At 40.2% G+C, this 17,082-nt stretch overlaps 1 protein-coding gene across 1 annotated transcript; it reads right to left on the bottom strand.

Moving 5' to 3' along the window:
* Nucleotides 1-2,304: 2,304 nt before the first annotated feature.
* On the bottom strand, nt 2,305-12,041 carry LOC146392505 (uncharacterized). Its single transcript, XM_084948836.1, has 7 exons — nt 11,306-12,041; nt 9,579-11,139; nt 6,764-6,792; nt 6,097-6,225; nt 5,407-5,473; nt 5,196-5,303; nt 2,305-4,414 (listed from the first exon to the last, which is right to left on the bottom strand). The coding sequence occupies exons 1-7, from the start codon at nt 11,422-11,424 to the stop codon at nt 3,785-3,787; spliced, it is 2,643 nt and encodes an 880-aa protein (XP_084804962.1). The 5' UTR covers nt 11,425-12,041; the 3' UTR covers nt 2,305-3,784.
* Nucleotides 12,042-17,082: the final 5,041 nt, after the last annotated feature.

The following is a 17,082-nucleotide window of genomic DNA, read 5'->3' as shown; positions in this document are numbered from 1 at the left end:
AAGCCCATAAACACAGGCTTGTAGGTCTGAGGAAATAAACACAGGAAATATGTATTACTGTTTACCTAAGAGCAAGAATACGGTGGGGTCCAGCAGTATGGAACAAAATCCAATTTACTGTCAGCATCACTCAGAGTTTTCACTCTATTACTGAGCCAAGATATTTTATGCAGTTAGAGAAGAAAAAATCTAAGACATTTGGAATAGGCCCACACATATGAGGTTATACTTGACATACAACTGGAACAAATGGTATAGTTTATCTTTTACAATGCTCTCAGTTTATGCACTAAAACCATTATTCTCATAATTAACTGTAACCTTAAATTTTAGTGCATTTCCATTTAAACTGTTTGTGTGAAGTTAAATATAAGAAACCTGCAGCCATTAATGATTTTACATTACAGTGACAAAGCAACCCACGGTATGGTGTTATTTTTAAATAATTGTTTTAATCAATTTTAAATCATGCTTTTTATTTGTTTTTGTTTCTAATGTCTCTGTAAAGCACTTTGAATCACCTTGTTGTTGAATTGTGCTATACAAATAAACTTGCCTTGCCTTGCCTTGCCTATACTGTGGGTTGCACTAAAACGCATGTAATGATCAGACATAAGGCAGATTAGATATCTATTGATTAATGGACTGACTGAAATAAAGAGAATATGGTTCCCAAAAGGATCCTCTATTCTTTTTTGAGGTAGGTTAGGTTAGCTGCTTCATGTGCAGTGAAAGTAAGACCAGAGTTATGTTTGCAGGGGATTATGAATATAGTGCAATAGGGAGGGAGGTGGGACTGGATCAATAGGATTAAACTGCTATTATAAGTATTTATGACAGCCTGAATCAGAGCTATAGTTAGGCTGAGGCTGGTGTCACGTTATCAGCTCTTAAAGCACAAATAATTTTCTACAGCCCAATCAATATTAACGTTTGCAGCTATATTTCTGAATAGTGAGGCAGATTGAAAGCCATTTAAAACTTACAAGCAAACCTGTTTAGCTTTCTAGCAACAGAGATTTTAATGTAGCTCAGATATGTCAGCAGCATACATGTAGCACTTTTCTTCAGTTCAATTCAATTCAATTCAGTTCAATTAAGTTCAATTCAATTCAATTCAATTCAATTCAGTTCAGTTCAGTTCAGTTCAGTTCAGTTCAGTTCAGTTCAATTAAATTTTATTTATACAGCACCAAATCACAACAACAGTTGCCTCAAGGTGCTTTACATTGTAAGGTATCCCTACAATAATACATACAGAAAAAAAAAAAAAATCATATGACCCCCTATGACTAAGCACTTTGGCGACAGTGGGAAGGAAAAACTGCCTTTTAACAGGAAGAAAGCTCCAGCAGAACCAGGCTCAGGGTGGGGCGGGGCCATTTGCTGCGACCGGTTGGGGTGAGAGAAGGAAGACAGGATAAAGACATGCTGTGGAAGAGAGGCACAGATTAAAAGCAAGTATGATTCAATGCAGAGAGGTCTATTAACACATGAAGAAGAAATACTAAATACATCATGGGAACCCACCAGCAGCCTACACCTATTGCAGCATAACTAAGGGAGGATTCAGGGTCGCCTGATCCAGTCCTAACTATATGCTTTAACAACGAGGAAAGTTTTAAGCTTAATCTTAAAAGTAGAGACGGTGTTCATCTCCTGAATCCAAACTGGAAGCTGGTTCCACAGAAGAGGGGCCTGAAAGCTGAAGGCTCTGCCTCCCATTCTACTTTTAAATACTCTAGGAACAACAAGTAAGCCTGCAGTGCAAGAGCGAGGTGCTCAAATGGGGTGATATGGTACTATAAGGTCATTAGAATATGATGGGGCCTGATTATTTAAGACTTTGTATGTGAGGAGCAGGATTTTGAATTCAATTCTGGATTTAACAGGGAGCCAATGAAGAGAAACCAGTATAGGAGAAATATGCTTTCTATTTCTAGTCCCTGTCAGTACTCTTGCTGCAGCATTTTGGATTAACTGAAGGCTTCTCTAACTGAGCACTCAAAGTGCTTTTTAGTACAAGCCTCATTCACCCATTGAAGCACACACATTCAGATGCATTTCTGCTCCTTAAACTCTGATTTCAATGAATGCAACACAGAGTTCATTATCTTGCCCAAGGTCACTTTGACATGCAGGCTGGAGGAGCCGGGGATTAAAACACAACCTTCCAATTGTTTTGTTTTTGTTTGTTTGTTTGTTTTTTTGCATATAAAAAAACATGCCATATATTATTTGAATTTGACAACAAGAAAGTGAGGAAGAAATCATCAATAATGAACAAATGTTTGTAATCTGATATACTGCATCAACAAAACTATCTTTATTGGTAGAATAGATGCAAATACACAAAGAAGGAGTATTTTTAATGACAAAATGTAGAGAGAGATTTAGATTAAAACAACATTAATACCAGAAGAATGCTAAGCACAGAATTAAAGGAACACATAGAGTCCAGGTGTACACATGCTGTTAAGCTTATCAACACCATCACAATAGCTGTCTTTGTATTTTAACTGTACACATTTGTCAGTTACATCAGCTTGAAAGGATTTTCCCCTGTCAACAATTCAATCCAATTTTATTCATATAGTGCCAAAGCACAACAACAGTTGCCTCAAGGCACTTTACATTGTAAGGTAAAGACCTTGCAATAGTACAAAGAAAACATTTCTGAATCATAATATTTGACTTTCTTTTTATGAATTAAAGACCTTTACACTGAATCTCTGGATATTTACACAAACCAATCAATGCACAGTAAACTCAAAATAGTATTTTTCATTGTACACTTATTAATTTTAAGAGGTTTTCACATGAGGGCTATTTAGACTGTTTGAAAAATCCAAAGCAGTCCCTGAAGAGTTATTTTACACAAATATATAGCAGAAACACGAACAACTGAGTCTGGTTGAATTATTATGAATAAATGTAGATTAAAACAGTCTCCAGTGACACTGATGGTACAATGACCTGCTGCTTTAAGAAAGAGATGCCTTGACTCAAGACTTAAGTGGGTTCCAAAAGGGCATTAGCTTCCTTAATCATGTTGTTCTCTCGATGTTACTCAAAGTCATTCACTGAATATAGTTTCATTGTTCACTTAGCAGAAGGCCTTGAGGTATCCGGCTTTTTTTCAATTCCCAGTCTTTCACTGTTTTTTAAATTTGTTAAAAGTGATCGCATTTGATCCCATCAGTGTCAATGATCTATTATCAGAGACAATTAAATGCTTCTGTAGTCTGTATAAAGTGGGCAGCATGGTGACGAGGTGGTTAGCGAGAAGGTTCGACGTGCAATTAGTGGGGTTAGGTGAACTGGTGATTCTAAACTGGCCCTAGTTGTCTCTCTGTGTCAGTGCTGGTGACCTATCTGCTAGGAAAGGCTCCAGCTACCCCCATGACCTTTTGCCTGCACTATCAATTTGGAAGAAAACTAAAAGGTTAAAAAAAAATAGACAGTAAATTAATACTACAGAAACTTATACATAAAGCATATTTTTAATAAAATAAATGGTTATTTTGTTATTTTACTGCCATTTTTCTCAGTTTTTTATGTAGCTGTGGCTCTTTCTTTCTTTTTGTGTATGAAAATCTTCTGACTATTATGCAAAGCCCTCCTTTGTCGCCCACAGATAGCCTAAAATAACATAATGTTCAAGTTTTCTTAACCACAGCATTTTCAAAATACAGTATTTCCATCTGACAGATATTCATGAGACACATGAATAAATGCACATTTCGAAGCACTAAGATGAACGTTCACTGTGCCTGTGGCATTTTCACTCTGTTACTTCTGCCCTACACTTCTGCCCACTCTGTTGCCCCTTCCTTTCACCAGCCTCCTTGTGTAACTGCAGGTGCTGCATGAAATCATCCAGGATCTGCTGGGCTGACACAGAGTTCACATCATCAGTGTCCTGCTCCAAAAGAGTTACCTTTAACTCTTCCTTCCCGGCCCAGTTATCACTAGCTACATGGCCCTGCCTGAGGTCTGGAAGGGTGTCAGCATGATTAGTGACCAAAGAGGACTGCTGTTGGCTTTGGGGGTAGATAGGCTGTGGCCTGGCAGCATAACTGGCAGCCATTTTCTTATAGATAGCAGTGCTGATCTCAGCCACAGAGAAAGGCAGGCTGTGGCTCGGCTCATGCTGACCCGAGAGGCCGCATTCATTTCCTGTTACTGGTACACTCTGTTTAAAGGGTGTGAAAGCTGTGACCCTCTGTGGACCTGCCTCTGGTTTAGTCAGCCAATCATGTGCTGCTTTGTCTGCTTTAGGAGGGTGGGGCTGGCCATCTGTTTGCTGAGAGGTGGCAGAATGGCTGTTTGCAGCAGAGGTTGTGAGAAACTTCTGTACAGCCTCAGCGGAATCAAAATGCTTCTCCAGTAGTTCCTTTATCAAGCATGGCACCTAAATTTAAGAAAGAATATGTATAAGTAAACATTACTCTTTACATTTCAAGATTCATGAAATGCATCTGCTTTCAAATCTAATTCTGTTGCTTTAGTAACTTTGAAATATTTGCTTCATAAACAGTATCACCTCAGTGCTTCATCATAATCTCTGGCGCAACATAGCATCTTTCATTGGTTGCTATGCGTTATTTAGCATATTTCAAGGAACATTTAGCTGATTATGCATGTGCAAGTTGATGTGTTTGGGGTGGGGGGGTGGACAGCTGTGCTTCAGTACTTTGTTTGCACTGACTGGAGATCCAGATGAGTATCCTTTCGAAAACAAAATGATACTGAACATGGCAGTAATGTCTCCTAATATGCTACAAAACACTACAGGGAAACACACAAATATTATAGATAACATGTTGTGCTGCCTAACCATTTAAATGATATTACCACTCTAAAAATACATTTATTAGTGTACAGTGGCATACACATGGCACTTTGCGTGTTTACAGTATATAAATCACACTCAGTATCATGAGTTCCTCAAATAGACGACAAACTATAATGTCAGTTGTACTTTTACCTGAGTTGAAAGATTAGTTTTGATATTTAACTCTCTAAAGTTGAAGATCTCTTACATTTTATGTTATTTCTGGTTCTAATGAAATGATAAACATTCAGTATGTCCACAGGTTTGTCTGCAGGCATTTCGCATGAATCTCAGGGCCTGAGGCCTACTGAGTAGAGAGAAGTGTGCACTGATGTCCACTAGATGTCAGTGTGCTTACATTAATGTTCTCCAGGGCTGCAATGGTCCTGTGGGCGTCTTCCAGCTCTGAGCTCAGGTTGGACACACGATTAAGCAAGTACTTCCTTTCACTGCTCAGGCTCTCGGACTGCAAATGCAAAAAATAAGGGATAACATGCATGAAAGTCAAACGATGTGTTTCATTTCTTTTATTACTTCGCTCAGAGTTTATAAATCTCCAGTTTTCTCACCGCTATGTGCAGGTGCTCCCCCAGCAAGTTATTGGCCTGCTTGGTCCCAGTATGTGTTTGCAGAAGGCTTCAAAACAAGAAGGAAAATATGTCATTCATCTATTTTCTGCACTAATAGAATTAATCCAAAATCCTTAAATTTTATTTTTAACACCGTGCATAAAGGCCCATTGTTAAACGTATTGCCTGTACCACTGCAATCGTTGAGTCAAGACAATGGCAGCTGTTTGTCAAGACAAATGTCAACAACAAACTCTCCTAATAAACTTACAACAACTGATGCACAACTTGTGTGCAGTGTGAGGCGATCATTCACTCCAGCTGCAGCAGTCTGCTGAAGAATGTTTGGTATGTGCCTGACTGCCAGCAGCAGTTGTTTGGTTATAAATATGGGCCTAACAGAATCTGGGTGAGTGTGAAGACGCAGTTTATATGTCACTGAATTTCCACCCATGCAAGGAGGAGATCTGTGGCCTATGCTGTTCATCCAGAATGTTCCACTGATCAATTCATCTATAGGAAGTGTTAAGTAAAGCCAGAGATTGAGTTCATTCAATAGTGGCTCTGGAATCAATATGTGTGCACACGCCCTCTTGTAGAGGCAAGCTCAGTATTTATTTATGGACATGAGTCAGAGAGTTTAAGCAATGCACAGCCATCACGTGTGTTTTGAATTCTGTTTAGCCTAACCTTTTGTATTTCTCCTTGACATGACTGAGCTCGTCTCTGGTCCTCTGCAGCTCTGCCTCCAGGCTCTCAATGCAAACCACTGTCTGCAGCAAGTTCTGGTGGAGATCGGCATTCTCCTCCTGCAGTGCCCTGAACACAGAGGAAGGATTAGAAATAGAGGGCCAGCATATGTTAATATGAAGGTTATTTTGACTTTCAAAATTTAGGATTTAAGGAGGATTTAAAGTCCAGAATTTGCTGAGTGAATTATTTGGGATGTGTCAATTGTGCTTTTTAAATGAAATGTCAAAGATTTTAACATTATTAAGGTAAAAATAAATAAATAATCATCAACACAACGGTGACAGGTATTACTGCTGATATGACAATTAGGGTTTAGTTTAAAAAGTACTTCTAAAAGGTATTCACAAAGGTTGTTAAATGTTGGTTTCCCTGGCACATATACATATTACTGACGACATATAGTTATGTAAAAAGGTTTCATAATGACACTTCATCCTGTTTTAACAGGAATGTGGGGAGAAGGGAAGCTCACTAGTGTGATCAATAAGCACTGATCCATAACCGGATAAAGAGAGACAACCCAACGAGCCAGAGAGAAAGGCGTGAAAATCTGCAGTCAAACGTGACGTGTGCAGAGAGAGATTATATAAATACAGACACTTACTGAAGATGGTCAGCCTCACACAGCACGTCCTAAAAAAGGAATAGAACAAGTTTAAGGAGGAGGTGGCTGAGGATCAGGCTGTAGATTCTCTGTAGACACAGGTATTTTTGTTTTGTACTGCAGAGTGTGTTAGTTTTTCCTTATTGTAATCTTTGTTGAATTCATAATTAAGTTTAAAATCCTTCTCCTCAAATACAAAATCGTGACTAATCAGGTCCTGTCAAATCTTAAAGACCTCATAGTACCCTATTATCCTGAGAGAGCTTACTTGTAGGTCCTAAAGTTTTCATAAGTAGAATGGGAGAAAGGCCTTCAGCTATCAGTCCCTTCTATTATAGAACTAGCTTCCAGATCAGGTGATCCTGAACCCTCACTTAGTTATGCTGCTATAGGGTTATGTTCCTGAGGGCTTCCCATAATGCATTGAGCATTTCTTCTTCACTCGTTTCTTTTCACTCTCAGTATTGTTTATACACTACTTCTGCATTTAATCATTACCAATTATTAAAACTCTCTCCTATAGTTTACCTTTTGTCCTGGATCTCTCTGCTCTCTTCTTTTCCCCTAAACCCCAACCACTGACAGCAGAGGCTGTCCCTCCCTGAGCCTAGTTCTTCCAGAGGTTTCTTCCTGTTAAAATTGTGCTTTTGTTTGTCACCATCACCAAGTGCTTGCTCAAAAAGGGCTGTGTGATTAATGAGGTTTCTTTGTAATATTGCAGGCTCTTTGCGTTACATTATAAAGCAGGTGACTTGAGGTGAGGTGACTGTTGTTGTGAATTGGAGCTACATATTAAAACTGCACTGAATTGAGTAATATGAGTGGTATTTCTCAGGGACAGGGTCCAAGATGTTTACAACATTTCATGGATAAAATACATGAATGCAAATATTTGACATACAGTTACATAAACATGCCAGTCTCAACAAACATATGAACTGGTACTACAGGGCAGTTTTCTACTCTAACCCTCATTCCCCAACCGGTCGTAGCAGATGGCTGCCCTTCCCTGAATCTGGTTCTGCTGGAAGTTCCTTGCTGTTACAGGGGAGTTTTTCCTTCCCACTGCCACCAAGTGTTTGTTCATATCTGATTGTGGGGGTTTTCTCTCCATTAACGTAGGGTCTTTACCTTACAATATAAAGCATTGTGAGGCAACTATCGCTGTGATTTTCTGCTATGTAAATAAAACTGAACTGAAATTATATTGACTGCAAGCCTCATTTGATCTTTTTAATGCTCAAATGCTTTGATCTAAAATTCAAACTCTAGTGAATACATGAGGTGCAAATCATAGATACTTTGACATGCAGTTTGGAAGAGCTGGGGATCAGACCAACAACGTTCAAATTAGTAGACAACCTGCTGTACCTCCTGAGCCACAGCCACCCTTTTGTATGCAATAGTGTGTCCTCGGGCACCTATAGACTATAGGTGCATTTTGTATATTTTCACTTTATTTTAATTGGTTTTGTATGTTGTATCAATTCAAATTGTTGTTTCAGTTGATTATTTTTAGAGTGTTTTTAGTTAGTTAGATATAATAATGTTTTTTGTAGCAGACTCCTTAGTCTGTAAAATATGCAGTGTGATTCAATCATTTCTTGTTTTGTAATCAAACACATTCAATGTAAAAAGAAACTTGAAGGTGTGGAACGGCTTTCAGCTTCAGTTTCCAAATATGAAAACTCCCCAAGCACCCTGTCGGAAAACCAGAACTTCACCCTCATTGTTTCATTTGAATTCCAATTGGCTGGATGAGGTCACATCACTTTCCAAAAACAACATAATTTCTATAACTATTCATTACTATTTATATTCATAGGTGCTGGAGCCCAGCACGGGCTATATACCCGGGCTGGGTCACCATTTCATTACTGAGGACAGCTCAATAATAAACTATTGAGCTGTGGTAGACCTGTGCCAGAAACATAATCGATTTGTTCTGTGAGGCTAAACCAGGATGTTCCCCTTTGTACACGTACGTATGTGAATTCAATAAAACAAATAAACCAAATGAGACCAGAATCTATACTGTTACAGCATGGAAAAAGGCAAAATTATGCAAGGCTCTGTGTGTGTGTCTGTATGTCTATTAAGAACGACTGGATTCTACCTTCTGTATTACTCACACATTTTCCCATGAGGGAACTATGCAGATTTGTCTTTGTGATTGTATGTAGTTACGTCCCTTCAGGTCACAGAGCAAACAAAGAATCGAAACTGATATATCAAGGAGTTTCAAATGAATTTTCCCCTAAAAGCACTCAACGTCATTTGCTGCAATGCTGGAGAATGACTCAGCTTGTAATGCGCAGTGCTTGACACCATCCCACACGCCCTGTGACTCAGCAGCAGTGTCTCATTCTGCAACATTCTGTTCTTTTAATAGAGATATCATTGATTTGATGCAGTGTAATGTGCGTCACACTTTGTTCTTCAGCAGCCCATCAAAAAAGACATGATTAATAATAAAAAAGAAATCATTTTAGTATTATATATTTATATAATGCTGAATAGAAAGGTGCTGGCTTTCTAACTAGAGCTTTGGCTCATTAGGACCCTTATATCTTATCATTTGATTCACAAATCCATCCACTGAAGACCACTGGCTTCTCCATCATGTTGTTCATGATGGTTCTTACTAGTTATACTAGTTAACTTTAACTTCAAAATGAAAACACATACGCATAGCAATGATATTAGCAGGGTATAATATTTTAAAGGTGGTGAATAACAGCTCATGATTGATTTGACTCTCTCTAAACTAATTTGTTTGTTGTCATTTTAGTGTATCAGCTTAAAGTGGACTTACCCTGTGCTGCTGAGAGTGCCCAGCATGTTGCGGCTGGTGTCGGCCACTCTGATCTGAGCTGTGGCTGGTAGCTGTGGAGGCTGTGTCCCTGGCCCTGGATGAATCTGATTTTGTGGATGAAGACTCAGATCCGACCCCTGCCTCTGCACCTTGGGCTGAAGTTGGAGGCGAGTTGCTCGGTTCTTGGTGACCAGAGTCTGGATAGGACTGTTGGTGGAAGTGCTGGTTATGTGGATGCTGGCTATGCTGCTCTTTTCGGTGGTGGTGGTGGTGGTGGTGGTGGTGGCGTTGTTTGGACTGACTGGTTTCAGGGCTGGTGCTAGTTTCATCGGTGAGGTGAGGGCCACCTCTGCCAAATCTGTCTCCTGACGTAGGCCTCCTGTCCTTACGGTTGCTTCCGTGGTGTGGGCTTTGGCTGGCAGAGTGCGGGTGGTGACGAGGCGGAGGGCTACCGTGGTGGTTCCTCATGGCATATGAAATCAGTTTGTCAGGACTGGAGCAGTCTGAGTGTTTTCGAGAACTACTAAAAGGTGCTTTCTCCTGTCTGCTGGCCAGTTTGGGATGCTGACCTGTCTTCTCCACTGGGGCTTTTCTGTGTTTTTTTGGTGGGAGCTGAGGCTTAACTGGGTTAGATGTGGGGGCTGAGGCAGATGTTTTTGCAGGAGTTTTATTATTATTAACACCCAAGTTGGTGAGATACGATGGACTTATAACGCTCTTTGTAATCTCATCTAGAAACGCAGAGAACTGTAACTTCTCCTGCAGAAAATTGGCCCTGGCTTGCTCTATGTTAGCTTGAGTAATTTCTTTACCCTTCTGCCCAGGACCTTGTTCTTTAGCAACTCTTGGGGACAACACCTCCATCGATTTAGTCTTACGGATGTCAGTATGAGTCTCCTTGTTCTTGAGGATCCCTTTGCTGGGTAGCTGGTTTGAAGATACTGCTCTCTTGGGGGCACTGGAGACCCCTAAAAGAATGTTTTCCTCACTGAAAGCCAGACATCGGTTCAAACTAGCTGACTTATACAAAGGCCCATAGTTATTTTGCTTAGATTGTTCTCTTCCACCACTATCATTACTCTGAAAAAAGGCTTCATCGCTTCGACTGTGACCTCTGTCAAGAGCAGAAAAGCCAGTGTTCCCTCTTTGCTGTGAGCTTTCATGAAGAAGCTTGCCTTTTTTGCTGTGTTTGACGGTAGCAAAGACAATGGGCTCACTGCATTCATCTTCCTGGAAACCTATGCGCACATCTGGGATATTGGAGCAGGACAGAGAATGCTGTGGGCGCTCAGCATGGCGAAGAGTGAAAGGATCATTTGCGCTTGACTCTGTGTACCAGGAGGAAGAGGATGAGGATGAGAGGGAAGAAGAGGAAGCCCTTGAGAGAGTTACAGGGGTGTCGTGGTCGTAAATGATCTCATCCTCTTCACTGTGGTGAAACTGACGGCGATAGTGAGCATCGTGGCGAGGGCTTTCATGGAGATAGTGACTGTGCTGATGGTGGCGAGGCTGCCCTCGGCTGTCATCTGTGTTCCTGTCAGTGTCATCAAACTTTGAGTACCTTCAAAACAGGGAAATTGTGTAAACTGACCATGTAAAAAGGGACTGTGCTTAGTATATTTTGTCTAAGGCTGCAGATGTTCGAGCTCAATAAACTTGCAAATTTAATCTGGCAAATAAATTTAGACTAAAACACAATTAGATATGTGTGGAAAAAGCCATCCTACCTGTGTGACTGAGTGTCTTGGCTATGGTGAAGGTGATGATGGCGATGATGGTGGATTTTCCGTGGCTTGAGCTCATCCAGCTCAGCTGGGCTCTGAACCGGTTTAAAATACTTCTCCATGACCTCTCGCTTTCCTGGTGGTAGTCTGTCGATGGGGTCCTGGTTGGGATGACTGCACTGGTGGCGCTGAGGGTGATCTGTGTTGGTACTCTGCTCTTTTTCCTCTGTAAAGCTACAACTTATCTCTCGATGTCAGTCACAAAGAACAATCTTACTGATGAATGCAATCATTCTGAAGATGAAAAATTACCAAAGCATGCAAATTAATTTCTAATCTAGCTAAAAAAGAAGTTCAGTCCTTAAAAGTAGTCTCTTTAGTAATTATATCTTCTGTTAAAGGACTTGCATGACTATGTTTGTCTTCCTCAGGGTCTGGCTGCAGACTAATGAAATCATGGCTTGTGTGCAGGACTATATGAATTCCTAGGTGGTGTTTTGACTTTGCATCACTTCTGATGTGCTAACAGCTGGGTGCTCATTGAACAAACCGAAAGAGCATGACCTTTGTCCTCATTCAGGAGACAAATGAATCAAACCCTGTGGAACACAATCTATAACTGGGCTCATTTAAACCGCCAGTTTTTGTTCTTTTTTCTGCTTTTTTGCAGAATGGGATTTGTCTATATGTTTGTTCTGCCCCGTGGGCCAATTTCAGGCATCTATCCTATTACAAAGTACCAATATTTATTATTACTTTGTTTTCACTATCATTCTTTTTATAAATATACAAAAAGCACATCTAATGCTACCTCATTGATTTTAAGAGGTTTCCTGCAACCTTTCCACTGACTCCTTTGTAATTACATTCTCTGGGGATGAGCGGTATTGCAATATATGGGATAACAGGAAGTAGTGAGCAATTAGAAATTGTATCACACTATTTTTTATTGTGGCAGGCATCCACTTTAATTACTGTTGGTAATTTGGTTTGCTGTGTGTGGCTGATGGGTTTTTCATCATCAGCTGCATTCCTCTTTATGTTCCTGTTCTTTATAATAAAAAAAAAAAAAGCTTGTTATTTGATTTTGTACAAACTCTTTTTCATCAAGATCAATATTGTGATTTAAAATGACACTGTTAGTTGGGGACTGATGTCTGCTCATTATAAAATTTCACAGCTCATCCTCTAACACGCATATAACCTCTATTTCCACTGGCTTTCTGTTTATTTCCACAGTTTATTCTTCTGGGAGGGTCAGTCAAGTTAATCACACCAAGGTTCCGATCACCCTTTGGAAAAGCTTTGTTTTCCTTGATAATCACTTGAATGATAATGCAGGGGTTTTCAAATCGCTGCATTGCATTGACTGCACCCTTTGTAGCAACTCTGAAAGAGATCAATTCATTCGGATTCGGGAGGGGGCCTGAAAGCAGCCAGAGGACAGCTCCCCACTCTGGATTGTTGCTGATCAATGGCTTGCCATCATAATAAACATAGCTGCTTAAGGGAAGTTGCCCAGACTTGATATAGCATTGATATAGTCAATGCTAAAAAGCAGTCCTGTTAATGTAAACACGTGTGAGGAACATGGTGATCCCATTGTTATCTGAGGTACGTGACTAACTGCACGCACCCTCTGCTGGTAAACATCGGGAACTCCTGCTTGGATCTAGTAATTTTCCACCTTTCCCTCAGCAACACATTTTAAGGCTCTGGTTGTTTCTAGACGTTTCTGGATTTATCGCGTACACTTTTCGGCCTATAATAACATTAATGTCTGAATTAAAAATCAAGTTTAACATCATACAAACTATGATGTGGAAATTCATGAACTGTGAAAGCACACTATACATTTGATTAAAAAAAGACTGTAAACACCATCAGCTTTTTACAGTAGCTTCTAAATCTTACATAAAAAGAAAAACTTTATTGTACATTGGACATCGAAGTTAAAGGAGATGAGCTGGCTGTTTTCTTTTGTTATTCAATCAAAAAAACAGCGTATCACTGCAGTAAAAAGCAAGTAGACCCGACAACTCCGCTACGTTCTAGTTTGATCCGGTTTGCGGGGCCTTGTTACAGCTAAAAAAAATATTAGTCCGCGCACCATTTCCCGTGACGTCAGCTGTTTTGACCGTTAGTTTTTAGTATGATTATTAAAAAGGTTCATTTTTTTGTTACAGTATACCTCGCTGTTTTGTCACTCATGTGTTGGCAAATGGTGAAATTAAGTTTAAATTAACCAGAAACACCCAAACAACGTGTTATTTGTAACGATTATTAGAAGGCTTCTAAGAATAGAAATCTGAATTATTTGTGCCTCATTACCGAATTCAACAGTACTGCGTTTGTTCACGCACATTGGTTCGTGTGTTATTTTCATTCTAAAGCTAAAATAAACAAATACATGGGTTTGTTTTTGTTTAAAAAAGGGGACTACTTTAGCGGATGAGTACCACATTTTCTTGTAGCCGTATCACTGTAACAATATAAATAGCGCTGGTGACGCTCTTGCAACTTACACCGCGTTGATGCTTTTCCGTCTTGTGGTTGGGTGTTGCAGGTTGAGCGTATCTTGTTTTTTTCCTCCTTTTTTGATCTTTTGAAGTTCGGGTTTTATTTTCGAAGCTGTATAGCCTTGCTCTATCTAGTGTAATGTTTGCGGCAAGTTTAATTTTAGCCTCTTGAGCATTATTGATCATTATTTTAATGCAAGTACTTTAAATCTCTAGATAACACGTGTAACGTGTTTTCGGTTTGTTAAACGCTTTTTAGTACTGCTTTATTGCAAATGATTAAGATTGTAGAAGATGAACACAAATTCTACTGAGCCAGAACGAAGGCCTGATTCTTTTGTTCTTTTTTTTGTTTTGTTTTTTTTGCCGAGGGCTGTTGAGCTAACGCTAGGCTTAGCCAGCCAAATGTATAAATTTGTGCTAGTATTGTCAGCTATTCCGCAACAGTTGTTTTGTTAGCTGTCATGTTTAGCATTTGTCTAGCGGTGATCTTGCTTTTTAAAAATATATTCCAAGTAACCATTTTTGGTCAGACTAACAGCAGTTGGCTCGCGGTGGGAGCTGTAACGTAGAAACGTGTAAACGTCGTCTATTGGCTAATTCAATTAACGTCATGACGTAAGTAGACGGCAGTGGAAAAGGGAGTGGTCAGACTGACGGCCATTATCAGCCTTCACGTAGTGCTTTTCCAGAAGGTGTAGAAAGCTTTCAGCAACAAAATGGCAGAGGAACATTTTTCATACTTTTGAAATTGATAAGGCAGTGAAGTTAAGTGCCTAATTAGGTTTCTAAAGAGTACTGACTTTGCAATGAGGTCTCTAAGATTAGATCACAATGTAACTACAGTTGACTGAGTCTGTTAAATATTAGAAGATTAGTTTTTATTCTGAAGAAAGAAAAAGTGCTAGTAATTGTATTTAAAACGGAGGGTTTGTGTAAGCTCGGAGGTGCTATCTAACTAAGATAGACTAGACCAGCCTGTGTTTATTTAAAAAAAAAAAAAAAAAACACATCAGGAACAGATTAAGTAACAACAGCGTCAAAGAAGCAATGAAGATGTTTTTATTTTTTGTTTGATAGCTGTTAATTGGATGAGGTCCTTACCTCTGTCTTTTCTTTTCACTCTTATTCCATTGATCAGGGAAGCATTTTGCAATGCAAAGTTTTTTATTTATTTAATTTTTTTTTTTTTAATCGAAATTTTCGCTCAGTTTCCATCAGTCATTAGACTTGAAGTTTCAAGCTATCAATTCTGCATTCAAAGAAAGAAGATAGCATCAGTCAAGTAATGCTGAAGAATGGAAGCTTATCTTAGAGCTCTAGTAGTAGCTCAAGCAATATCAAGTTCAGATTTATGGACTTCTTGAGAGGAAATTAAAAAAAAAAAAAAAAAGTTCATCACTTAGAGAAGACAGAAGATTTTTTTTTTTTTCTTGGGGGGGGGGGGGAAATGGACTGAGTTATCACGGGGAGGAATGGACTTAGTTATTAGATGAAGATCACAGGACGGCTTGGAGCGAGGTCGCAGGACACGGGGAGGACCACAGAGGAGCCAGCCAGGCAGGACAGGACCAGAGGGCGTGGGAGGACCAGTGTGGAGCCAGGCAGGACAGGACCAGAGGGGCGTGGAGGGGAGGAGCAGAGGGGGCCAAGAGAGCAGGAAGCATCAGGAGCTGTCGGCCAGTGTGTACGCCAGAGGGAGCCAGAAACGCAGGGCAGTGTAGAAGCGCAGTGACCAGCCCCGATGCCGATCCAGTGCTGAGAGGGTGGGACAAGGGCGTGCAGTCTTCTAGCGTCACAAGTTTAAAGCGGGGCTTTGGTTTGTATACTGGGTAGAGGTATCTCTGTAACATTCAGTATTTGGTTTTTGTACTTTCCAGAAACATCTTTTGTAGAACAACTTCTCGCACAGCTCTCTCTTCCTCTTTTCAGGCAAGCCGTGTAAAGTGTTTTGTACCGTGGTCACCCCTCCTGTTGTGCGCTGAAATGTGTGGTGGTGTCTGCTGTGATGAATGCCTTGGTAGTGTGCTGACGAGGAGCGTCTTAATGGACTTCTCTACCCCCCTGCGATCACAAGTAGTTTCCACAAGCGGAGGGAGAGGCAGTCCTTTTGTTGTTCGATAGGTCTTCCCCCAGAGAAGTTTTCTGCATTGGAGTGTGAAAGTGGATGGTCTGCCATACGGCCAATTGTGTATTCTGCAACCCTTCGGTACTTCAGCTGCGCCTCTTTGGTACAGATCAGCTACATCTACCTCTTAAACCCAAGCAGTGAGTTAATGCATGGAATGTACATGTGGGTGTAACTATCCTGTACATTAACTCATCATTACATTTCATAAGTATACAGTAATGACTTCACTCAAAAGGGAATTTGCATTGAAATGGTAGTTGATCCTGGTGGGTAAATATTTTTGGCTTAAGGGGAGGGGGGATGGGGGGGGGGTTGTTAAAACTTGTTTGGAGTCTTTCTTTTTACAGGCCTGGCCCCCTAACGCGATCATCGACAGAATCCCCCCCTTTCTAGCTGCTTGGTACAAGTTGAGCTCATCCTATATACAGTAGTGATATGGATCGAGATCATGCGCATCCACTGTGCTTAAACGAGATATAGAAAGGTATTTGGTGTTCACTGACTCAATTAGTTTTCATCTCACTTTTATTTGGAATATGTTGTAAATGGGCTTCCATGAATTTATTTTTTTGGGAGGGGTGGGTTGTGGGGCGTTAATCCGTCTCTTCCTAGACTTCACAGCTCCACATTGCCCAGTGCACATGGCTTGAATAGGAAACATCCAGGCGCAAGCAACAAGATTCAACTGGACACTTTACAACGCAAGATAGCAACCTCAAAAGTAGTCTTCTGATGTAGTGAAGCTCCTTTCCCCCAGGGAGAGTGCGGTAATACTTCTCCTTACTAGAAGTCATTGTAATTCTGTACAGGCTTTACATTGCTTTGTGGGGTTGGGAGGGGGCTGTGTATTTTTTTGACTCTTACAGATTAACTTGTAAGGCCCATCCTTCAAAAAGCTACGTCCAAGTCCATGCCTACAGTTAAGGAAGGAGTCCCTCATACTCAGGCCTGTGGTATTTTAAATGTTTCTTATGGCAAATGGCTTCAATCTTTTGTGAATTGTATTTGTAGTCTTAAAGTTGGCCTTGTTAAAGCAGTTGCAATTGCTGTAATCCCAGTATTGTCTTGTAGTTTTCTACAATGTTACTATAATGCCAGTGTTGTAGTTTTCTACCATATTGTATTAGGGC

This window comes from Perissodus microlepis, chromosome 2 (genome assembly GCF_051167445.1).
Source record: "Perissodus microlepis isolate ML-2025 ecotype Zambia chromosome 2, ASM5116744v1, whole genome shotgun sequence".
Classification (NCBI taxonomy): Eukaryota; Metazoa; Chordata; class Actinopteri; order Cichliformes; family Cichlidae; genus Perissodus; species Perissodus microlepis.
Note: the sequence above shows the minus strand (reverse complement) of the source record. Positions and strands in the feature narration are given on the sequence as shown.